This window comes from Salarias fasciatus (genome assembly GCF_902148845.1).
Source record: "Salarias fasciatus chromosome 7 unlocalized genomic scaffold, fSalaFa1.1 super_scaffold_4, whole genome shotgun sequence".
In the NCBI taxonomy this organism is placed as follows: Eukaryota; Metazoa; Chordata; class Actinopteri; order Blenniiformes; family Blenniidae; genus Salarias; species Salarias fasciatus.
The window spans coordinates 12,892,279-12,918,659 of NW_021941229.1; the positions used below are offsets into that span (position 1 = coordinate 12,892,279).

A 26,381-nucleotide genomic window follows, 5' to 3' on the forward strand; every position below is an offset into this window, starting at 1 on the left:
TAAACTGGAAACAGTCATGGTCAGGATCACACACGTCTTCAGATTCCTTCAACCTGCTGTCGTTACCTTCACCAGCTCCTCCAGGCGAGAACTCTTTTTCGGGGCGAAGAGGCTGGGATGGAGGTAGCTGCCGTCGCCATCTTCATCCGAATCCGAGTGAGAATCTGCAACAAAGGAGCAGAAAGTATGTATGAAAAACATCTTGGAGGTGATAAATTATTCAGACGGGGGTTTTTGGCGTGCGGCTGTGAGTTTGATCTCTTCCGTATTACGGATCTGACATGCACTTTTTCCATCCTCCATGTTTAATTTCTGGTTTCCCCGACTCACCCTGCGACTCGTCCTGCTTGCTGGCGGAGGCGGGGTAGTACCGGCCCTCCTTCATGGTCCGCAGGATGTGTTTGTAATACGGGTTCAGGTAGTGGTCGAAGCGGAGGAAGTCGAACTGGGAGTTCCCGGCCTGCTTGGCCTTCAGCACGATCTCGAACTGCGCCCCCTGCTGGCACACGAAGTTCGCCGTCCTCTCGATGATGTTGTGGGTCTTGACGGTGGCCGGCTGCAAAAGAGAACACATTTAAGTTTAGTTCAGAGAAACAAATAACAAAAAAATAAGTTCTGTAGAACCCCGAAACATTGTGATCTACAAAAATAATCAATAGTTTCTCCTTTCAAGAATGAAATTCAAGCCCAGTGCGTCTGAGACACTTCCCTTCCAGCCACTCTCATGCTCGTCGCGATGACATTAATTCTGAAAATACGGATGAGGTGGAATCCGGCAGAACGAGAAACGCTCCATTATTCATTCATTATTGGTCGCCTCGTGCGCTCGCTATGATTTATCATTGTCATTACTAAACGAGTACAAGAGAAATGTGGCGATCTCTGGGAGAATACACATATCTCATCAGGATGAGAGTCCTAATAAATAGCAGCTTTCAAAACGGTGGCCAAGAAGATGCCAAGGCCCCCCGCGCCCACACGCCATTATAGTGTTTTAAGCTGCCAAGGACTCTCTTAACTTACAAGGAGCCTCCTCGCTTCAATTTAAGAACTTGGTCATTAAGGGAAAAGGGTGCGTTCTGTATTTAAGTGATATACGTGCGGCGAGCGTCGTCGCTTAACATCAATAAAACAGCGACAATGTCGAGCAAAATACACATATAAAGCAAGTCAGCAGCTTGAGGGTGTAACATACTGCTTACAGCTCGAGCGATCAGGGTTTTGAACCAATGGTTAAAAAAAGAAGAAGATAAATCAGTGGATGAAACAACAAGATCTATGACAATGGAAACATAATGAATCCGTTCTGAGCTCAGGCATAAAGAGTTCAACCTTCAGACTGGATTTACTTCCTTCATAGCGACATGCTTAATGAGAAAAACACACTTCAATGTATTCATGAAGAATTTCTTTAGCCAACATGAAGCAAGGAAAACACAATGAATAATAGATGGGCATTACATGCTGAAACAATGGTGTGCTGTACGTGCGCGTGCACCAGGGCGTTCTGCTTTTTTTGTCTACGGTCGTGTGGCAGAAATCAAATATGCGCGCGGTCCGGCCTTAAAGCTGGTCCTTTCTCGCCATGCATAACGGAGTGGCGGCTGTCGGGGCGCCGTGAGGCCTCCGGTCGCCGACACCAGACAGAACAAACGCAGCACCTGTTTACATTATTCAGTCAAAACGCCACTGCTGCATGTCGGTGTGTATTTTATAAGACCATGCAAGTTTTATGACAGTCATTAATTCATATTATGCGTTTTAAGGGAGCTTCTCCAGTCCAGATTCTGCTGTTTTTGCTTGTAAGTTCAGCCTTATAGCTCCATTTTTAAGCCGTATGTCATTGCATTTTAATTAGCGGCAGCACACGGAGACACACGTTAATGTATCATTTTCTCTTTGTTGTTTTTGGTTTGTTGCAAAGTTCGCGCGCCGTTATTCCCCCAACTGGAGTCGAAATGATTCCAGGGGATGTAAATAAAAGGGATTATATAACACAGTGAGCATGCATACTGTATATGCTAACAAATAAACAGGCGTGCTCGCTGTATGGATGCGCAACAGCACACTCGGGGTATCAACATCAGTGGGGCGGTGGAATATCTGACACTCACCAGCTCCACGTCTGGAGGGATGGTCAGGCCTGCGGGGGCCACGAACGGCTCCTCGCTCTCTTCAGGCTCCGTCTCCTCTGTGCATGACAGGAAGCAGCAAAGGCATTAACTCGCAGAAATCGAGGTTTATGCAAACAACAGTTTTTTTTTCTTCCTTTTTCTATATTTGAGCAGCAACAATCTTATTTCAATCTCATAAAGCATTTTATTTTCAATTAGAAAAGGAAAAAAAAACAAGCTTCCTACAACAGCGTTATAGTTTTGTTCCACGGCAACCATTTGTTTACTGTAATAAAGCGGCGGATTGCAGAACAATTCCTCGTCCTTCCACGAAACAATCCCTCCACATCAGACGCATCGTACGACAAACCCCGAGTGGGAAGCGGCTAAGAACAGTAGAGAGGCTAATGGATGGGATGCATGAATAGATGAGAGCACATTTCTTGGCCCCGGTGGGTTGAAAAGTTTCGGCTTCAGCAATCGTCAGAAGGATAACAGCATGGCTGCGTCCAGATATACGCAAGACAGAATTTACATAACGCCGTGACAACAGGTCGAGGTCGACAATAAGATCATTCCACTTGTTAAACAATGCATGTTGGTCAATAAAATGAAATACACATTTTCTTGTGTTGACATTTGTACTTCCAGTTACTGATTAATTCATCTGCATAAATTAGGTTGAAATAAAAAACAAAACAAAACATGACTTTCTGCATCAATGCTGAGATGAGATGAAAATGCAATGAAACAATAACAACTAGTTTTATCCATTTTATTAGGCATTGGAGCCAGTTTTACTCAGTTTTACTTTTAGCTGTGAAACAATCTCAAAATGACTGATTTAATTATAAGCAGTAGAAGCAAAAAACTACTTCAATCCAAAATAATTCTTTGTTTGGATTTATTCATGGTGCAGCAGTTGGAAACTCAACATTCATCACCTGCAGCAAAGTGGAAGACATTTAAAACAGAAATGAACCATTCATTTATCTGAAGAATCATATTTGTCACTGAAAACTGTGAGGTAAGAGGCGCCTTTGAAAGGAAATCTGGTGCCATTAAAATTAAAGATGAAGATATATTCTTTACACATATCCTGGTGAACGCCACGGGGAGCCAGAACAGAAGAGTTACCTGCAGTTCCAGCATCACGGGATGCAGAGCCGTGATGGGAATAACAACAGGTGGGAACTGTGTTCAATTTTTTATTCTGTACTGTAGGGAATTTATACAGTGATTAAAAGTCTTTCAATTTATCACAAAAGCATCTACAGCAAAAGAAAGGAAAAAAAATTAATACCGATTTCGCTCGGACACGTAAGAAACCACAGAATCGCTCACTTATTTTTAAAGACGTGGACTTTACTGGAGTGAAAAACACTGATGTGGGCTTTAAAGGAACTCTAAGAATGAAACATGTTCATCCTGTTTTGACGTAAAGAAAATTACAGTGCAATTAACCTCCTGGCTTGTTTGGCTTCATCAGAGGAGGAAATAACAGTGACGATGTTCCCTGATTGGTCCTCTGATCATGCGTCTGTATCCGTCAGCGTTTGCATTTCTGCGGAGGAGGCTTTTCTCTTCTCCTCTTTAGAATACATTTGCATTTATGGTAATATAAAACACTTTCAAGACAGAGTTTTACTGGAAGGAGATCAAATGGCCGGTGAGACACTCGACCCTCGCTGACGCGCTCCCCAGAGGCCCGTTCTGCCGGCGCCGGGGAGCTTCGGCACACGGATTAATACCATGAACTGGGCTCTGAAGCCACCGCAGAGACCGAGCAGCGCCTTGTCTGCTCAGCTGTCAGGTCACAAGTGCTTCCGGCAATCGCTACATCAAATATTTAAAGTTGCAGAAGTGCTTGTGTGCATCGTGGAATTCCAGTTTCAAGCCCCGAGAGCGAGCGCGTTCATGGAAAGTGCTGATCACATGTCTGGAAGTTGATTTTAGGGTTCAGAAATCAGACGTAAGGTTGCGATGAGGCTAAGAGCAGAAACATACAGTGGGACAGAAACCTGACCTTCTTGTGCACTGCTATTCCAATTCTTCCAAAACCGACAACCCGTCAGTCAGCAAATGTAGACGGATGCGAGAACTCACCGGGTTCCTTGTTGGCGTCCTCCTCCTCAGTCGGCTGCGAGGGGTCGTAGTAGTCCGCGCTGTATTTGAAAGCCACTGCATTGTACGTGCCTTCGTCCGCCAGAGCCTCGCTGAGACGTTTGTACTCCTCCTCTGTGGAAGAAACGAGAAGTTGAATAATATAAATCTGTTTACAGGCAATACCGAAAAACCCGATCGTTTGCAATTGTTCCATTTCTGAACTCATAAATGCAATTATCCATTCTTTTCGGGCTCAAGTCTTCTTTTTAATTTAAAGCTGAATGAACAAACTTTACGTAACAGTGGAAAAAAGCAGATTAATCGGTTGATGTTCAAACTGATCATTGTATTAGTGTCAGAAAGACACAAAAGAAGTGTCAGAAAGTAAAAAAAAAAAACAGACCTATGTGTTCAAATATTTCAAAAAGCAATGCCTCACACACATCCAGTCAAGGCTGAACCTTCATTCAATGCACTCGTTGATTTTTTTTTGTGTTTTTTTCCCTCCAAACCTGGCTGCACTCACCATTAAACTCCCACTCGGAGAGTCAGACTTGCTGTTGGGTCAGAATGTTTTCACAGCACGAGCACACCTCTCCAGAATGTGCTTGTGAGTGAGACCAATCCCTGGGGTTCCTCTGCAGCTACTTTTTTTTTCTCTTCCATCTGATACAGATAGGATTTCATAAAAGCAAGATGATGTTTGGAGCATGCGGCGCAGTCGTGGCTTTGATATTTTTTGGATATCTGACAAAACGGCTCCCTTGAATACACGTATTTATACTTTAAAAGGATTTTTTTTTGCCCCATTGCAAGCAAAACTCGGGTCTTTGATCAGAGTTAATGTGGTCAAAATTAGAACAAAGCTCTAATGACAGCCTATATAATAGCAGGACGCCAACAATGGGAGTATTACCCACGCCATGAATACAGATTATATTTGAAATTCAGACCGTGCGCATGCACAATGATTACGGAGCGAACAGAAACTAAAATCTAACGGTGCTTCCAATGCATTGATGTATCTCTAGCCGCTTGTCACGATATCGGCATGGAGCCGCCGCATATTGACTTTCTCACACCGCGGTGTTGTTTTTATATTAAAATTGCTTAAATTTTGATTTTATTGGCGAGCCGCGCGCTTCCCCATTGATCTGCTTGCTTTCTCTCACTCTCACAAACACACTGACGACACAACCGGCTGCGAAGACTCCTCGGTTTCTGTGTACTCACTGAATCAATGTCAGTTTTCTGTGTACACTGGAAAATTGCGCGTCCAGGTTGATATGAGTGGCCCGCAGCAGATTACAGCCGCGAGCAGCACCGAACGGGCCCCAACAACTGCCGCTTCGCTCGCGTCCAAAGTGAGGAAACGCAATCGATGGTGTGAAGAAGGCTGGAGGGACAGCAGATGAGGAGGTTTCTAAGTTGAAGCCAAAAGGTACTTCGGACTATGGAGGGGGTTTGCGGATTTCTGCCTGATTTTTGCAAGATTATCTCCTTTGTCATCCTGCCTCTTCACTGAGGAGGTAAAGCAGATAAATGCCAGTGAAGACGAGCACATTTAAGAGCTTTGCTGGCACTGCGGGGACATCCGCCATGACAGTCTGCTGAATCAGTCATTTCTCTGCTGGCTTTGTTCAATTTTTTTTCCCCTCTTCCATCCGATAATTATCTTTCCAGAGCTAACAGGATTTGTCATGTGAACTTATTGCAATGATAACTCCAAGACTGCACATGATATATCAAAAATGTTTTTAAAAATAAGAAGCAGAGAATGAGTTTTTGTGCTCGTATCCTGGGCATTACCCCCAAAATCCCACCGTTTGTGTTCATTCACTGATGTAACTCAGCAGCGTACCAGACATTTAAGGCTAAATTTGTACATACATTGCATTTTCCACTAATTATACATCCAACACAGCACACAATACACTCCAAGTGCCGATCTACACCTCCATGATGTGAAAAGTTTATAATTACAACTTAATGGACACTACACTGAAATCAGTCCAGGTTAAATCATGCTAAAACACTTTAAGTAAGCAATGATCAGTATTTTGTGAAGCCACAAGGACAGAAAAGAAGTCCTGACAAAACTTGCACGTGCAGAAAAAAAAAACTGAATGGTCTGCCCAGCTTGATTAGCTATTCAACTAATTTCTTTTGAATATTTCTGGACTTTGCTCAGCGTGGCTGTGCCAAATGAAGCAGCAAAAGAGGGTCAGGGAAGGATAGCTGCTGCTAATGAAGAGAGAGATGTGGGAGAGGAGGAGGAGGAGGAGGAGGAGGGGAGAAACAGCCAAAGAGCTTCTGCAGGAGAGCCGGCTGAAGCAGGAGCAACAGGTGACGGCAAACGCAGAGACATATTTCTGCCTCATTTCTATTCTTTTGTGCCTCGTGAGCGGGAAGGCAGCGGGAAACGAAGCGGTGGACGACTGTCCGGTGATTCAATTCTCACAAAATACCTCCCAATCAAAATATCTGCAACAGAGCCCCCATATGCACAAGACTATTGGATTAGAATTGTCTGGACCTTTGTATGTCGGGCCCCTGTGACCCACTGGAACTCCCGAAGATCTTTAGTGGAATTAAAAAAAAAAAAAATAGGAAGAAGAAGAAAGCCAAGGGCAAAATTCCAACAAAAGCTATCAATACTTCTGCTGCTTTCCTATTGTGCCTTCAGTGGACAGATGGGTAATAGCCTGAGCGAATGAGGTCAGGCCTCCAAATTCAAGGGCAAAGCAGCCTGGGGGATGAACCTTCTGCAGCTCCAGTGAGAGTGTGTGTGAGTGTGTGTGAGTGTGTGTGTGTGTGACACAAACCATTAGCTGACTCATTCTCTTCTGTCAGTTTGGGCATAGGACACCATACTTCACTTAAAACTGTGGCTTATTAATTCAATTACACTCATTAGGTCCGTCTTTTGCGAGGGTGCTCTGTCATCAAAACAGGCAGTTTCATTAGAATTTGCGGGCGCCCCGGACGGGTCCTCATCGATTTCCATACAGACGGAAGCAGCACTTGTGCTCACGAGTCAAAGCGGGTCCCTGACACTGCGCTGGTGGAACAGCGAGGCGACTGACAGGAACCCGGCGATGACTGGATAAAGTCATTAGTTTAATGATATCTGAGTGATGAAGTCGAGGATGAACGCCAGGTGTCTCATCGCTGCTGTGCTGCGTCGATAAGGCTCGGTTTGTTTTGTTTTGCAAAAAAAAAAAAAAATCAGCCACTACACGGCTATCAAGATTAAAAATCAGCAATCCAATCAGCGTGTCACTCACTGTTATTTAACTGGTTGCAGATCTTTAAAGCAAAGTTGTTGAAGTGAAGAGCAATAACACACAAGCAGGAAGCAAAATGTAGAATTTTGTTCACTGCAGTATTCATGAGTGAAAACTAATTCTGTGCAAAATAATCTCGGCAACTTCTGTTAGAAGAATAAAACAGAACTTTAGATGCATTTCATTGACAAAATTCATCTTAAAATTGGTTATTCAGGTGTTCACCCGTTAAAACGCGACCACTATCTACAACAGAACTGTTTATCTCTGCATTTGAACTATTTTCTGTGGTTTCACAAGAATTTTTGAAAATGAATGCATAACTTAAAACTACATATAAAATATGAATGTACATGAATAATGAGATAAAGTTTAGAAATGATCGGATGGCATATGAAAAGCTGCAGGGCTTTGAGCTTTTGCTTTGAAAACCAACATAGGAAAATAGAAGACACAGCACAGATGTTCCTGCTTTGAGAAATCTTAAAAGAAGCGAGGAGCAGATTTTAGTTTTATTGCTGCAATTACGTTTGGCTCGACCACAAATATATGATCAAACTTAAAACTACACCATCATCAAAGACAAGAAATTCTCCAGAGCGCTTTTTTGGACCCCAAATCTGATCTGATTTTTTTATTTTTTTTAGCATTGAGTAGAACTCAGCGACACTACAACCCATCAAATGGTTGGAAACAGTCTTGGGCTTTACCTCAACCTGCTCTACTTGCAGCAATGGCAGGTAGAAACTTTCTTTCCCCCCGGATCTGAAGAACCACAAGTCCTATGAGAATCAACAACACATACTGTATGCGCCTGTTTGTCTTCTGATTGGTTAAATCTGGACCGACTTTGGGAAAGATGTGGAAGTTTGTGATATAAAACAAAAGGAGGTTCCCACACTTTAAATACGTGTATAAAATTATGCTCATTGCTTAAGTTTCATAATGTTTTAAGATTAACTGTGTGACTGTGAGACAGGCGTCAGTTAAAAGTTTGTCATAATAGGTTTAATATTTAACTTCGCCCAGGGTGAGGCACAAGTAAAGGAATGCTACTCAGGTCAGCAGTTAATAATTCTTAAAACATACACACACACTGTTGTGTGTATATACACACAAATGTTGCCTGTTTGTCTTTTTTTGAGATTGTGGTTCAAAGTGGTTGTTTTGCAGAGTTTGATGGTCCCATCTCTTGAAACTCGGGTATTGCAGATTTTGCAAGTAGACATTGGACTGTTTTCATTTTCCAGTTTGAAATATTTTCCAGACTGCGGGTATGGCGGGGTTGTTACTGAAATTTTGAAGGCCCGATGCAAACAGCGCTTAGTTTACAGCAGGTTTACAGATATTTTTTCAAAAAAAATAAAGAAAATAAATTGGTTGATATCAGCTTGATCCCTATCTGCTGATCTAATCAGGGCATCCCAAATTTCCACTCCATCAAACAAACTCCAATCAGACACTCCACTTGCAAGATACTTAATCTTTTTCTTGAAACAAATAAAATATAATTTAAAGATTAATTAAAACAATTACAAATGATTACAAGGTGGTAGTGTCTATTCAACAGTTCCCTTTCACAGTAATCACATAAAAACTCACTATGAAGACAGTAAAGGACAAACTTTCACTCAGTGGTCCACCAGTGGTACTGATACTTACACTGTATGATAATTACGAGTTGAAAAACAAGTAAAAAAAAAAAGTCTTTTAACTGTTTAAATCTACGCTCACTGCTGACGTTAATTTAAAACTCCAAAAGGTTTTTATACACTCTTCCACCATTTGGCTTCTTAATGAAAAACCACCATTGGACAAATCCATATTTTAGATTATCGGATGTTACAACGGGCTTCACATTTACCTTGTCGGGCTTCCTCTTCCAGCAGGTCAGTGTGTAGAGCCAGATACCGCTCTTCATCGCAAAGCGCTTCAATCCTGGCTTCTTCCTCCGACAGCTGGTAGGACGTATTCCATGACCCGCTGTCGTACTCTGAAAGGTCATGCAAGTGACCACGCCCATCGTATCTGTTGAATGAAAAAAAGGATTAGAGGGAAGGAAGTTTACTCAGTTTTAAACATAACACACGGTCCTACTTACCAAGGTATTCGGGTGTAAAAACCACAATTTACATTAAGACTGTTCTACCTCTGTAAGTCTGCCATGAGGAAGTATAACTGCATATCTCTAAAAAGTCTAATATTATCTGCTGAACATCTTTATATCCTAAATATAAGCCTGGCTTTTTGATGCTACTCTTAATATAGCTTTAAGCTTCTATTTCCTTCCTGGACAAAACTCACAAGCAAGAACCCTATATCCAAAACAAACAAAAAAAAGAAAGAAAGAAACTAAAAAGGAAAATTTAAAAAAAGAAAGACAAACAAAGCAACTCGCCTCTTACCTTACAGGGATCAATTCCCCCCTGTAACATTCATCATTACTTCTACATCTGCAAAGAAAGTTACATTCACACAAACCCGAGCACATAAATACCTATCCGTAAGAACCCAAATGGACGACATTTTCCAGGGTTCGTCCCTCTACGCCATCTCTCTGTTGCAGTATCTTCACGGAGACAAAGAAAAGGGGGTGCTGTGGTTGGCATTCGGGGTTTGGAAGGACCCCTTAGCCTACCTTGCTGTGGGAAAAACCGGGTTATGTGATAAAGACACACATACAAAGGCCGTACAAAATGAAACATAAGTCGGTGGCAGTGACCGCAGACCAAGGTGATTCAACAGAGTTAGATCAAATGCATGGAGAAGAGCATTTTATGCTTTCACAAGGAGACCACAACAAGGTTGAAAGCGGCTTTCAACACTTTAGGAGTTGAGCTGCATAGTGACCCAACACCTGTGTCCTCATGAATCACCTCAACTACAGTGACTTGAGTCTTGGTCAGAATTTGCTCTGGTCATGTACATATCTGCAAATATACCAAGTCACTCACTGGTGACTTAGGGCTCAATAAGAAGATAAAATTAGACGTTTTCATTTTGAAGCCATGGTTTGCATGTAATTCAGTTTCCCAGAGGAAATTCCCCTAACATGCCAAGATGCATAGCCTGGTTTTCGTATTTGAACAGACTTGATTGTTCTGTTTCTAAGTGTAGGTTGCACATCAAGATCAACTACAGCAGCTCTGATACAAATTGGTTTAAACTGTTGCACGTGTAGTTTTATAAACGCAGCTCAGGTTATTTTTTGTATGAGCGCTGCTGCACTGTTGACTGATCGTGTCTGGGAAGGCTGGGAGGCTTTTTGCATGTTAGCATGTTATCGTAGTAACTTCTGATACAATTCACAGTCAGTTCAGGACGTCCAAAGACAAATTAGCAGGCAATAAATAAAATGAAAGCATTCGTCGTTAAGCTTTGGGGTGTCCACGGGCTTCTGCAAGACAAAACTCCCGAGGGCTCGCTAGCGGACAGGAGAGATGGTTAGCATAGTGTTTCGGCTCTGCGTTTGTTCAACCGACCTATCAATCAGGATGCTCTTGTCCCCCATCCATGGGATAAGATGTTTTCCATGATCGTGGTAAAGAGCCTTTTCGTCGTCCCGAAACAGTTTGCAGGCATAGCCGAACACCAAGAGGTCGGCGTATTTATCACTGTCACTCACATCCTTCTTCACTGGCTTGTTGTCTTTCTTTGTCGCTCCTCGACGATACATTTCCCAGATACTTGACAAAATCCGATTAGTTTATAAGAGAGGCTGACGCAGACGGTGCTGCGATGATAATTTGTTGAGCAAATCGCAGACGATCGGTCCAAATGTGAAAGTAATCCTCAGCGTTGTGGCCCAAAACAAATTTCTACACACAGGGTGCCGCCATGTTGGAAAAGGAGTAAATGTAGCTGTGAATTCTCTCAGCACATTCACGGTTTTGTTAATTCGCCGCAAAAAATCGAATAAACATTAAAAAAAGCAACTCATACCAAAGTTATTTATATTTTCTCATTTATATTATCAATTGATAATTTATTGTTTTTAATTAAACAGATTTTCCAGTGTGCTCATTTTAGTATGTGTTGAAAGTGCTGAACTAAAATCGCTCACTGTTCCGCCACCAAAGTGGGGCCACGCATTGAGTGGATGTAATTCATATTATGGTGAATTTTTGGGGGCTGATAAAGAATGTATTTCGCTGTTAAAATCAGCTCACCTCACAATATACACAAATAGTGACCATGAATTAAAAAAAAAAAAAAAAAAAACTGTGAATGTACATACTCTGTATAACTTCTGGGACAATAGGTTACCTGTAAAGACTATTACAGCATTATAAAGACACTAACTAATATGTGTGTGTCAATGTAAATGGTACACTGCCACAAAACAGATTGAATTAATCAAGATTAACAGTTAAAACAATGTTTTCTTGAAGGCACTCTCAAAGAGATGGAACATGAAGTCAAAACTGGTAAAGATAATGGTAATCTATATTACATTCAAGACACTTAGTGGTGAAAGAAGAGTGAAAAACATTCAGGGAGCAGCTGTAAGAATGAAAGGATGATGGTGGTTTCTTTTTTGTAGTTATTACCAGGAATGAATGAATAAATTCAAGAGATTTATTTATGCCCTGCGTGCACACACAGTAAATCTGGTGGTAGCTGATGTGGCAAAAAAGCTCTGCAGATACCACTGGCCACTTTGGATACCTGCAGAAGCTTTTCACACTGTTTTCTGTGTCTACTCAGAGATGGCCCGATGCAAAAAAAAAATAAAAAAATAAATAAAAAAAATAAAAGCATGTCCACACAACACTGAAATCCTGGTCGGATACTAGTGAACAACTCAAATCCACAGAGTACGGGCTGTGCGATACCAGGCAGCAAAAGTCAGAGATGGACTTTTGGAAGTGAGAGACCACACCACAAATCCAGCGATAAAAACTGAGGCACAGTCTTAAACTGAAGAGGCTGCATCATACCGTTTCTCTGTCTGTACTGTGATATGGCATGACATCCTGACAAAAATACAGCATTTCAACAACTTATTGCAGTCTGAGACAATGCAGATGGATGTCGCAGTTGACCTTCTGAAGAAAACTGAAGCCTCTCCAGCTACAGAAATAAAGATCACAGACTATGGGTGAAGTCGAGATAAAGTTCAGCGTGCTTGTCAACTTGGCTAGGGCCGGCACTAGTGATTTATTAGGATTACAATAGCGGAAGGATTACTATTGCAACAACAGATCATCAACAGGGTACAAGTAACCTGCCTCATGAAGTCTAAGCCCAGCTCACGTTCCCCATAGCTACTGGGTGAACAATCCAACGCTTGGTGAATTCTGCTTCACAATGATAGGAAGAGCCGACATCGAAGGATCAAAAAGCGACATCGCTATGAACGCTTGGCCAACAGAGGACAGTTATCCCTGTGGTTACTTTTCTGGCCGGTAGTGGCCCACTAACGGAAGCATATCACAGACCTGTTTGAAACTGATGTTTCAGAAAATATCCCACATTCAAAAACACCCTGGTGCAGTGCCCAGCAGAGCGGTGGCTGCAGTGGCATTTGTTCCCCCCGCGACTTGGAAACAAAATTTAAAATCTAATATTAAATTATATATATATATATATATATATATATATATATATATATATATATATATATATATATATATATATATATATATATATATATATATATATATATTATATTAATTTATTATATTTAATTTTTTTAACTAACTTAGAATGTATGTGTTTCATTTTCTGTATATAATTTTCAATATAAGAGCAGATAAAGAACTTGCTCCGGGGAGGTGGGAGGAGTAATCCAACCAATCACTGATTAACATTATGAATGACATAAAATTAAACCAAGTAGTGAAGTTTAATGGCTGCCCTCAAATAGAAATTTATACAATCCATCTGTCTGGTTTATAAACATACTGTAAGTTAACAAGAAGAAGAATGACAAAGCGACACACCTAAGAAGTTTACTACCAGCTGGCACTTGGTATGTTGTATTTTCCGGGTGCGCCGCTGTCCCTTAGTGTATTCATTAGCACATTGTTCACACTGCTGAACAGGTGGGAGCAGCTGTGTGCCAGACCACCTCACATAGTGGTCTGAGTATGAAGACGAATTGGTGCCTGCTCACACTTGTCTTCAGTACTTGACAATTCACCTGAGATGCAAGTTAATGCCAAGTATGAACAGGATTGCAATGAGGGGCTCATTACTGAGCTTTGTCACAAGCTAAGTAATGACGTGAACATAGATTTAGTTGTGGTGAAACAAGGAAAGACCTACAGCAAGCAGGATGTTGTCCATCAAGGCCCATGTTAGGGATGCATCAATACTGATAGTCGTATCAGATATTGTACAGGGTCTGATGTTGCAAGGCGTACTCATACTGGTAAAAGATCCCCTATCCCACCCAACAGGTATCACATCACATCCGTCAGCAACATCAGCAGCAGGTAAACAACAGGGGACAAGTAGTTTGGTAGTTCTTATTGAATTCTGCCTTTCTTCCCTGAGAGCTACCCAATTTTACCATGACAAAGCATGAACTTAGAATACATTTGTAAACAAGACTTTTCACTGTTTTCATCTGATCACACTGGGACATAATACATGCTGCATTCTCTTACTGAACAGAAAAAGTCTATGTTTGATATTTTAATATTGAGATCAGAACACAAACTCCTCCACAACCTCAGTGCTCACCAGCTTTAGTTGGAAAAGAACCCTGTCAGTGAGAAATGTGCAGCAGAGTCACATAAAAAATGGAAAAACATAAGTAATATAGTTATTTATACTCTAAAACCATAAATTAAAAAATGTATATTTTGAAATGCCGAGGTAAAGAAAGCTATACAGTAAACATTTAGGTATGCATCAGATAAAAATCAAACATTTTGTAATTGTTACAGTATTTAATAAGTCCTCATGTCAGTACTCAGTAACAAGTAGGTAAAAATTGTGGATCTGTGCCGTTTTTGTCAAAACTGAAGCAAAGGACATTTAACATAAAACACATCCCATCGATATTGAGGGAAGTTTTCTGCATTGATCACAAAGCCATCCAAACATGTATCGTTGAATATGAACAGAGTGAATTTTGTTTTGTAATATACAACAGAAAAACAATAGGTAAAAACATGACAGTTGAAAATGACGATGTCGGACTGCGATCTGAGAAAGCACGAGTCATCTCACTTAAGAGGCACTTAAGAGATTCCCCATTTTCCTTTGAGATGCTTTGCCGCTCCTGCTCCCAGGTGTATTCCTGTATGAAAAAGACATCTCAGCGGATGGAAGGCTTTAAAAGCAGCAACGCTGTGGCAGGTTTTGAAATGCGATCTTCAAGGTCATATTATATCTTTCAAAACATGTGATGTTGTGGACAGCAGAGAAGAAGAAGAGCTTCATTGTGCAGTGAAATATGTTGGCACTCGTCACTCGACATGACAACTTCAAACTATTATTGACAGCTCTTTTTTATACTCAACAGCTGGAAATGGAGCCGCTGGGGTTTCAAAGGGCGACTCCAACTTCATGCTGATCTGATCAGATCATTCTTGTTACCATGATATTTTTGTGATGGTTTTAAAAATTTCACTGTTTTTTTTTTTATGAAGTGAAGATTAGACAATTAAAATAATGCAACCTAAATGCTATCTCCTCTGAGACAAACAGTTATTCAAACTTAATTATGAACTGATTTGGATTTTGTGGTTAAAGGTAAATCTGTTTTAAGAAGAAATATGGAGAGTTTCATATATGAGGGTTTACCAGGGCTTCACTGATGGGGCAATTCAGTCCTCCGCCTAAGGCTGGGTGGTTGCATAGTATCTTTAATTTATTTCAAATTATTCCATAAAATGAATATGGTGAAACAACTGGCACTCTAACTAAAGCTCATCAAGCTTATGCTGCCTGTCTTTTCATGATGGTGGTAACTTGATTTATCAATGGATGAAACATTCATCAGAATTTAATTGTAGTCTTGAACCAAGAGCTGTTTCATATGCAGATGTGTAATTAACATGCAACAAGCCAATTTACAAATGCATGGCCTCCGTTTAACATTTAATGACAGATGCATTAGGGGTCAAGTGTATTTTCCGGTACCTGTCAGGTCGTACCCTGAGCTCAGGCTTGTTTAGCTGGAATTGGCTCCAGCACCTCTCGGTGAACTGGATGAAACAGTTTTAAACATGAATGGATTCACAGCTGAACTCCTGATAACCAGACATTTATTACAACAGGTTGTGTTCAATCAGGAGCGCAGAGAAATCATAAAGGACTGTGACCCTCCAGGACTGACAGTGCTCACTTCACCCCTGCTCTATAATTTGGATGTTTGTTCTTTATAGAATTATAGACAGAGAACTTGTTACTGTAGAAACACAGCTACAGAACAGGCAATATAAACTAGAAATATTTCGACAGTGGCAGACTTGGCTGTGTTTATTTAAGGCTCATAATGGATCACAGGTTCTGATGGTATAGCCAGGTGTTAATGTTACTTAGTACCAGACATCTATCCTGTTCCTGTCAGCGGGACTGAGTTAGCTCAGGATTAATGAGGCGCTCCTCCTACGGTAAACAGATCTTTACCGAATAGCTTCTTTTCTCTGTAGACAAAGCGTTCAGATATCACTCCTCCATCTTTCGAATAACTCCTGAAAAAAGTTGCACATTTCCTGGCGCTTGTGTAATTAATTCCGTCCCAGTATTGTCTCACCGATGTGCTTCTGCTCAAAAATTATGGCATTACATAACAATGCAGACAAAATATAATTGGCCGCCTACCTAAAAACCCTTTAAATTTAAAGAAATTAAAGTTCAGTTTTGAAGAATACTGTGCAACTTCACATACAAGTCACTTTTTCACAATGATCACTTCTCGTAAAAAGATGTTCTAACTGTTAAAAACAGAGCTTTCAAACCATACTGTACCTGAATAACAATAAATATGTGGATATTGACATTTTTATGGAGCCTGTATAAATGACATTTATGAGTTTATTAAAGAGTTCAGATGCAGTCCCACACAACTGTTTCATTTCATGTTCTACATAACAGTAAAACTTACTGGCTTCATAAACCAGAAGTACACAGCCCAGTTGCTACTTTGCAGTCACACACACACAAAAAAAAAAGAACAGCATGTTGCCTTTGCATCCCTCGCCACAAAGGTTTTATCTCCCTTCTCTATTATTTACAAGCTCTTGTTGTGTTTTGTTAAGTTTGTCCATAAGTTCTCTCGAAAGCAGAGCCAGAAACCACTAAAGAGCAGGAGAGTGCAAGAAGCGTTTTCCCGACAAGGATCCGCGGCTCTGCAGTGTGTGTGTGTGTGTGTGTGTGTGTGTATAAACCGGTGTGTATGGTGTATGGAAGAAATGCACACAGAATGTGGAAGATTCCGTTAGTTGGTAACTATCCACAGCAGTGGAGCTAAAGCATATTAAATAATACAGTGCATGCAGTAATGTTTTCTCTGTTAGTCTTGGGTCTTCACCCAGATACGGCTGTGAGGTGAAAGCGAGTCCATTCATAAACACATTCATCATGCGCAGCGTGCACACAAACAAGATGAAAGATATGAGGAATTTGTTTCTGTGTGCTGCAGTTGAAAATGTTTTCCATTTTATTGCTACTTAATATACCAAAAGTGTTGTAATAACATTCCTTTTATTTATCACACTATAGTTTTTGTGTTTTTTGTACTTGATCTGTGTGTAGATTCACATTTACCTGCCTCAAGTCTTACTGTGTTGTACTCATGAAATGTGGCCCCATATTTGTCAGGTTTGAAATTGCAGTTAATTACCTACCTGTCTGCCTAATTACCGCCAGTGATGTATACATTTTTTTTATTTATTTATTACAGTAAGACTCTCCTAATTAACAGACAGCCATTAAATACCATGTAGAGCTGTTGTTGCAGAAGGTCAGAGAGCTGCTGATGTTAAACTAGGCAACAGAGAGTCCCCATGCAATTATGGGTTTAATGTGAACAATCAATGCCTCTCTCTCTCTCTCTCTCTCTCTCTCTCTCTCTACATTACTGTTTATGCTTGTCCTTCTGTCATAGAAAAAAATGCATTGTTTTTGAAACATATTTATATTTGAAACATCGCACTTGAAAAGCTTTCCTGAAAATTCCACAGAGAAAATACATCCTTGACTCCACGTTGGATTAGGTAAATTAGTGTCGAAATCATACAACAACCACACCTTTGACAATGAGCATTAAAAGGCACCTGTGCTTGTTTTTCTGGTTGCAGCAGGTTAAGATTAGCAGCAGCAGTTCAGTCGTGCGAAACAACGAATTGTTTCTTTAGCTAATTTCAGCACCATTTTTTAATATGATTCATAATAATCTGTTCTCATGCGACTGGTGTTACAAAGAGGTGTGAAACCTCATGTGACATCAGTGGAATCCCTGGTAAAGATACACACTCGAAGTACTCCAAATAGCCCAAATACTTGAAATATCTAGTCCATATAAATCTGTCAGGGTTAGATGGAAAGAGCAAAACAAGAAAACATTTGGTGTAACAGTATGAAGTGTGAAGGGCGGCACTCAGAATCTTATTGTAACATGCGACAAAACTTACTGCAAATCATGCAAGAGAGACGTCAAGCATGTTTTTCAGTTCTCGCTGATATTAGGAGAAGAATTCTGAATACGAGGCCTTGAATGGAAAAAAAAAAGACTTTGTAGCATGATATAAATGATTTTATTTAACATTTAATGTGATACAAACTGCAATGAGCAGAAAATCATTTGTTTGCAGTCACCCTCCCAATCACTGGGCTTGAAACCAGCATTATATTTCTAAAGCATATGCAGTTTTTGAGGCATTCATGGGATTTCTCATTTCATGTCTGTGCAAATACAGGCAGGGGATTGAAACACAAGATTATAACATTCATTTTTTGAGAACAGGTTAATAAAACTAAATGCATCGTCAGAGAAGCCAATGTGCTAATTTTCTGTTTGCAAACCTGTCACTAACTGAGATGACATATGGTGGCAAAATGTCAGGAAGCTGCTTTCTGAGCAGCAACAAAAAAAAAAAAAAAAGCAGAAAATTGAAAAAAAATCATTAAAGATTTGACAATTTATCCATTAAATGAAAAGATCACAATGTTGTTAGCTATCTATCTGATTTATATTCAGTAATATGAGAAAATGTGGATTTCTGGGGTCGTGGTGAAGAAGTTAGGGAAGAAAACCCACAGATAGATCTCGTGTTATTGAATATTATTGGTTGCTACAAACCCCGGCTGCTCTCGATCCAGCATAAAAGTTGTGTCGAATCAGCTAAACACATTCTCATTTAGAGAAAATTCAGGTCATTCACAGATCCAGAACACTGACTTATTGAAATAAACATTTCACACTTAACTCAGAATCGCATTATCCTCAGATTCAAATAGGACTCGCTGCATAATCGTACGTGTGAATTTTCAGGATGCGTTTCCTCGTTAATGCGGTTGAAAAGTATGCCGAACCCTTCGCAATCTAAAAAGCCGGGCTGCGTCTGCGATCAGATGCTAGAAATGTTGTATCAGTATGCAGCAACAACAGGGAGGGATTGGGGAAGCTCTTAGTCTATTCTTTGATCTCGCTGAATATTTCTCTGAGAGGATTAAACTGTCATATTAGATAGATTTAACTCTGTGGAGAATAGTTTAAATCTTTCTATTCCCATCGTCCCTTGCGTCAAGTGTATAGCTCCATGGATGGAAAATTGCAAATGTCTACACTTCTTTTCGCCGGCTGTGCTTGATACGACGTGTCAAAACTCACTTGAGTTACGTCGGGGTGGAACTGACAGCCTTTCATGAAAACGCCTGTTCTGAGTTTGTCACTGCGGCAGAATGCATCCAGCTGTTACGTCTCATTCCCGCCACATCTGCTGTCGGGCTGCTTTCAGCCAGGGATCTGTGGAGCTGCCACACCTGCCCTACTTAGCTTTATGCCGTATCATCTGACCTGCGCTCCGTTCACCCGGGTCCCCACGTGACACTACTTCAAGACAGTCAGTTCAAGTGTTTTTGTTTCCCCTTTTCTCCGTTAACACTTCTTTTCATACTTCCTAACTCCTTTGTCAGATTCCTGTCGTCTGAAACGTTTCGTTTGCAGTTTTCTGAGCATCTCGTGTCTAATTTTTGACATGTAGAAACTTTAAATGTCAGCATTTTACATCGGGGATCAAGAAAAATGAAGACAAATTACTCTTAAATTCACTTTTCTGCAGCCCAAGGCTGAGCCTCAAAGAGACTTTATAGTACGAAACAGGTAATTTTTGACTGATTGACTTTAAAAAGAAAAAGAAAAGATTGCATTAATACAGTTAAAAAAAAATTCAGCTGACTCTCAAAACCCACGTCCTTTGTGTCTGAGATTAAGACAGAACCAAACTAAGTCATTGTACACCCGAAATGTAAATAACAAATAACATTAATCATTGTTTAGTTCAGACAAGATCTATTATGCTGGATGTGTGTTAATTTGACGCTGTGGAAAAAAAAAACGTTTTATTCCATGAAAGGCATATCACTGTTTTTGGATGTAACTGGATGAACTGTAAAATGGGCTGTAACAAAAAAAAAAAAAAAAACACAAATGTGATGAGGATAAAAGTTGCATGAAATGTAGAATGAATAACTGTTGATTTAGTTTGACCCAGCAAAGCATTCTCCTTTCCCAAACCATCGTATCGAGTTGTGAAATCAATAGCATCGATATCGCCGGTCCAGCTTTTGAATTATTCACTTCACCTATTGCCTCTTTCCATATCAGCACTTATCGGCTGGTTAAATCCTAATGAGCAGGCGTGAATCGTTCCATCCCTGTAACCAGCTCATGTCCACGCGTCACCGTCCCCACCTGTCAAATAAGTGAGAACACTGTGAGAAGCGTCTCTTTCGCCCCCCTCACCGCCTGCTCCACGCACGCAGATGAGAGCAGATATGCCTCATGCACTCTGCACGTCAAAATTGGCGCAATCAATCCAGGCGATCGCCGTCGCCGAGTGACAGGTTGGACAGAGCCATCAAGGACAAATGTGTCACTGCTGCTGCTGTCACTATTATTTAGAAGCGAGTCAAGTTGAATTGTACTGTTGAGGGAAGTGGATTTATTGGGATTAGTCAGAAGCCTAATGGGACCCCTGGGCTCTAATCATTATTTCACACGGAGCCAGCCCTTCAAGAAGGTGGGGTTAAACAAAGTATGAAATTAATTTATGAATATTTATAACCCCTTTCAAATGAGGCCCTGCTAATCACATTCTTTTTTTCTTTTTTTTAAGAACGATGCAGATGAGATATTTTGAGTTTGGCACCTTTAGGGTTGTTTACCTGCTTTGTTCACAGTATCTGAGTGATTAATGCTGTGATTAAGTCTCAACCGCAGACAGATTTGAGCTTTTATTAGCCGCCAAGGTCTGTCGCCGAGGTGTTTACGATTTGTCTCCAGATCATCGATGACACACACCGACACACAGAAATTCAAGTGAGCGTGGAGACACCGACTCACGCATAATGAGAGGATGAAAACAGAGATGATGAGATTACTGCGAGAGGGTGAATCAATATCGAGCACCACAGCTTTGTGTGCGCTGCGTTTGGAATAAAATGGTTATAGGTTAACTTTGTTTACTTTATTTTTCTGTAAGAGCAGGTGTTTTGCTTTAGATTTTTTTTCTCCTGTATTTTTACTTTTTTCCTATTTATTCTTAAAATCAGATTATCATCTCGGGTTGTAACATTGTGCTCAGTATTTGGTGATGTTCTGCAGCTTTTTCTTTTTCACTTTATGAGTTTCTCAGAACTTAACGTGGAGATTATCAGCTTTATTTTTGGTTTTACATTGTTTATTTTTTGAGCACTTTCTTTTTTTTTTTTTTTTTTGCCTATGGCTTATAACGGAGATATCAGTCAACCCCCTTGATAAGGTACAATACAATTTCACAATACTTTTGTTATTTAGCTTTTCAATTTCAACAATATTTGCACTTCAGTGAACGTATGGAAAACAGCACGCAGTTGTAGCTACAAATGCTATTGATTTCTATCTCACAGAGCAATAAACTCAAAAAAGAACAAACTTACACACCAAAGTCTCAAAAGTTATTGTGTCCTGCTGCCGGATTTAGGCGCTTTAAATCTTTCTCTGAATTACCAAAACCTCAAACTCAGGCAAGAGCACCGACTGCATCAGATCAGCCGACGTTTCCTGAAAAGAAAAAGCAAAGCTTTACTTAGAGACAGAGCAAAATGTATTACGGTCGAGGAACAACACTGTAATAATCAATAGTTGCTTTCTTTCAGCAAATTGACCTTTTCCGGTGGCCTTTTCCCATGAATAACTGAAATGCTGTGTGACAGCGGCTCTCGGCAGAATGAAATTAGCGTGGAGTAAAGTGCATTTCATCCTGACCGCTACGGCAGGTCCGAGACGCCCAATCAGAGGAAGGAGCTGCGACCATACAGAAGTCTAAAATGTGCGCTCGTAGTCAGTCACAGTCTGAGCAAAACTTCGACAACATTTGCCATTAATGTCAGAAACATGGATATTTCCATGTAAATGGGGATAGTTCTAAGAACGTTTCCATGTAAACGTGAAACTTCTCTGAAACAAAGAGAGAAGCGATTTTCGTCAGGGCTTTAACTGCAGTCAGGATGACGAGAATCTCAGCCAACACACAGTGAAAGGCAGGTAACACCACAAACACCCCCGTTTGGGGTTATAATCATTCAATGTGAGCGATCTGGAGCAGAAAGACATTTCAAAATATGCAACGCAGAGCCCCCGATGTACACGGCTGGGGAAAGCCTGCCTCAAAAAATGAGGCTCACTGTGATGAGCCCTTGATGTTTGACATTCAGTGAAATGTCTTGACAGTTATCACACAGATTATCACGGGATTTATTAAAAAAATATCAATGAAGCCCAGAGGATGAATGCTAATACCTCGTATGAACTGAAATTTTCCTTTGGCAACAATGGCCAGTCCATTTTTCTGATCACCCTGTAATGTGGAGAGATTCTTAGACCTCATTGAAATTCATCTTTCATCACAAGAAAACCTTATTATGTATACAACATAATTATTATTGTTTTAGCGATCAAGTCAAGTCAACATTTCCGTTTCTTCAGCACTTTGTTCAATTAATACTTTGTTCAACTAATATTAATGCAATTATTTTAAGCCGATTCGTTGATAATTGTCAAATCCTAACATGCTAAGTAACTGTGCTTTTTTAACATTTGCATATAAACATTGTCAATCATGTGGGCACTAATGTGCAGCAGATGGAAACACTTTTTCTATACTTTTTTCCAGTATAACTTAAAGCTTTTAAACAAGTAAAATGAAAAGAATTAAGCTGAAGGTAAAAACTGTTGTACAGGCCTCCACATTTCATATTCTATCATTTCAAACATACATAAGGGGAAACACAGTGATGTGGTGGTTATCACTCTTGCCTGATAGTGAAATGGGTTGTTTCTAGTCGCATTTCTTCAAAAGCAGAACATGAAATTTATTGATTTTTAGAAACACAAATGGCACAAAAAGGTCCAACAAAGACTCTCATCAGGCTGGGAGAAAGATCCAGGTGAAAGCTGCTTTTCTGATGGGCCTCTGTATTTCAGGAGGGAAATCCTCAACAAAAAAAATGAGGCTTTCAGGAGACAAATGATGAATAGGACACTTTGGTGGCACTGAGTGTGCAGTGGTCAGTGTGTGGCGAAGGGCTCATTCTTCATCGCGGCCTGGTTGGAGTCTAATGGAAAGGCCGCCTGGCGGTCTTTGGCAGAATGAGTGCTGGAGGGCAAGTGTTGGCATATTTCAAATCCCGAACACCGCCGAATCCGTTCCATTTAGTGTACATTTTCAGCAACAAGTCAGCCAGCACTGCGAGTTATTATTCACTTCAGAATTACCGTACACAACTAACAGATCACAGATTTGCACACACACAAACACACATGAAACCTCACACATGTCGAAGTGCAAAAATATTTAGAAACAACGAAAACTTTATCAAGAGCAAAAAGAAAATCAATACCCAGCATGTCCTGATCTGATTCTTGGCTTGAAATGTTGAAATATGATCCATTTACATTATAAAGTTAGATACTTATCTTGTGTTATCCTCCCAACAGCAGTTTCTGTTTTAGAACCCTTTGATAGACGCATGCTCGATCACAGTGTGTGTGTGTGTGTGTGTGTGTGTGTGTGTGTGTGTGTGTGTGTGTGCGCGCGCGCGCTAGACTCCTATGCTGAAGCAGTTGTCTCATTTTTTGGGGGTTTTTTTTGTTTTTTTTGTACATTTGCGGTTTCTGGTCTGAATTAGAAGTGAGATTGTTTTCTTGCGTGATATTACCTGTCTGAGATCTCTGATCTGACTTTTGAGATTACTGACATATTCAGCTGATTCTGTGGCAACATTACTGTTTCTTTGGCAGGAAAAGGGCCGAAACCCCGACAATTCACCTTTCTACACTCATTTACTTTTAGCTCACAGTGCTGGATAAAATCACAATGCCAAGGGAATGCTGCTGTCAATAATTTTTTATCAAACACAGCTAAACTAAGCACAAAATTTCCAATATGACTCAAATCGTAATGAACATGACAAAGGAAGTCCTTTGAATAAACACATAACCAAATAACAAACTCCTCACCTCAGATAATGCTTTTTCCCTCCGTGTATCCCATCAACAGTTACACAATATATGCAGTTTGTAATCATGAAATTAATTTTGTCAGTCTTGATATTTGCGTATTTGTAATCTGGGATTGCACCCCACTTATCTGTCAAACATCTATTCTATTGGCACACAACCTTTCAGCTGTTTTATTAATTTTTAGTTCTAGAGGATGTAACTTTTTGGGTTTTTTTGGACTAACAACAGCTTGAACAGCTTAGTTTTTCCAATTGAAACATGCAGACTTTAATGTCGCTGCTTCCCCAATGAAAGCATGGTATATAATGGAGCATGAATTCCAGTTTCATTTAGATTATAGGGGTAACTGGTTGCCTTTCACTTCAGTGCGGACCACAGACGACTTGTGTAAGCCTTTCGGCACGTCTCAGTTGAGGTCTATAATTTAATGTGTGCCAAGTACAGAGGTCACGTTTGGCTAAACCAGCACTCAGCATGATTTCACAAACACCAGATTTCCTTTAAGAACATCAGCCGAAGCAACACTCACCACGGTTCCATTAACAACCAAGGCCTATTAATGGACTGCAGCGGCGAGCAGCCACGCAGGGTAATGGTAATTGGACCCAACGAGCGCCGTTTTGCTCCCTCTGAGAAACCGCAAACACAGCCGGACAGCTACCTGTTGAACGTGTCATAAAAAATGATTTATTGTCTTGCGCCCACACTCTATTACACTGTTTGTATAATGCGGCCAGGATATGCATCTCTGCACAGCTGCAGCTGCTGTGGGGAATATTTAGGCTGAAGAATTAATTTACCACCTCGCCTCAACTCCCTGTGACACTTCTGAGAGCTCGCTTTGTGTGAACGATGATAAAAGGAATATGCTGAATGTTTCAAATACTTTTTTTATTCAAATAGATTTCATATGAAGGCTTCTTCAACTCATTTGGAGCGTGGCCATATTGCCTTCCTAGTTTGTTCTGTTTTCATTTATCAATTGTCGACAAAAACAATCGTATAATTTGGCTCTTTCAAACCTTTTTTTTCCCTTCTTCTCCTGAATGCCTCACGTCTTTAAATACGTATTATGGGTTATTGTTACCCTCGAGGGCAGATTTCTTTGGGAACCATGGATGGATCTCTCTTTTTTTTTTCCGACTTCCTGTCCCTGTAATAATTGAATGCTGGTGATGGAGCGGTGACCTGTACGGGCCGTTTGCTGCCTACACAGTCAGCTGGTCGACTCCAGCAACCTGCAGCCCTGAATTAGATAGTCTGGTAGAGAAGATTAATGTACGTTTGCACTGCTTTCTGTTGATCTTGAGGATATCAGTGTGCCTATTAACATTTACAATGCATATTCCTAAGCGCTCATCACAGTGTTGCTCTAAACTGTAATGTGAAAACAATGAAGTCCGACTGTGAGAGAAGCAGAGAGTCGATTATCTTTTGAGTTTTATTCTTGCCAGAAGAAGCAGCTTCACAGTGTCATCAGGCATCCGTGCTAGGCTGCTCAAAATGTGAAGCCATGTTTTTTTTCCTTCTTAAACATCAGAAATATATCTTTCATTTGCCAGAGCTGGTTCACCACTGCGCATGAGGAAAAGAATTAAAACGTGCCAAAAAAAAAAAAAAAAAAAAAAGAGGCAATAGCAGTAAACTTGTTTCAAAACAAAACAAAACCTAAAAAACATTGCTTTTTTGTTTTTATGTGGAAGAACAACCATCCTGATCCAACCTTTTATAAAGCAAAACTTTGCCGTGCTCTAATGGGAAATAAACCACTGCTGAAACCTGATATTCTGATAAGCAGCTGCAAAACAAACTTTCCGAATGAAATGAAGTGAGACTTCATTTGAATGATACCATGCTTGATTGTGATGCCACCTTGTGAATGCAGCGAGCGACTCCTCTTCACATCTGTTGTAGCGCTTTGATGGGCACAGATGTTTAGATTTATAAAAAAGATTAAAACTCCACTTCCGTTGATGATCACCTTCATTTTCCTTCACTTTTTCCTTTTCTGCTAGTTTGGGAGGAATAATCGCCGGTGTGGAATGAGGACAGGGTTCCTCTGGCCACTAGAGCTGGAGAGGCTGGGACACAGGAGGGGAAACGCACGGAGAGAAAAGTAGTGGAGAGTAGAGGAAGGAAGAGGAGGAAAATAGCGGCGTCCGGGGATCCTACCAGCAGAATCCCCAGGCT

At 40.5% G+C, this 26,381-nt stretch overlaps 1 protein-coding gene across 1 annotated transcript in view; it reads right to left on the minus strand.

The window, feature by feature from the left end:
• sfswap (splicing factor SWAP) overlaps nucleotides 1-11,358 on the minus strand; it is a 44,870-nt gene extending 33,512 nt beyond the window's left edge. Inside the window, exons 1-6 of the mRNA XM_030084592.1 lie at nucleotides 10,990-11,358; nucleotides 9,372-9,535; nucleotides 4,221-4,352; nucleotides 2,115-2,191; nucleotides 331-556; nucleotides 67-164 (exon numbers count right to left, since the gene is read on the minus strand). Coding sequence (XP_029940452.1) covers nucleotides 67-164; nucleotides 331-556; nucleotides 2,115-2,191; nucleotides 4,221-4,352; nucleotides 9,372-9,535; nucleotides 10,990-11,183 — 891 coding nt within the window. The 5' untranslated portion in view covers nucleotides 11,184-11,358. The remainder of the gene's footprint in view (nucleotides 1-66; nucleotides 165-330; nucleotides 557-2,114; nucleotides 2,192-4,220; nucleotides 4,353-9,371; nucleotides 9,536-10,989) is intronic.
• Nucleotides 11,359-26,381: the final 15,023 nt, after the last annotated feature.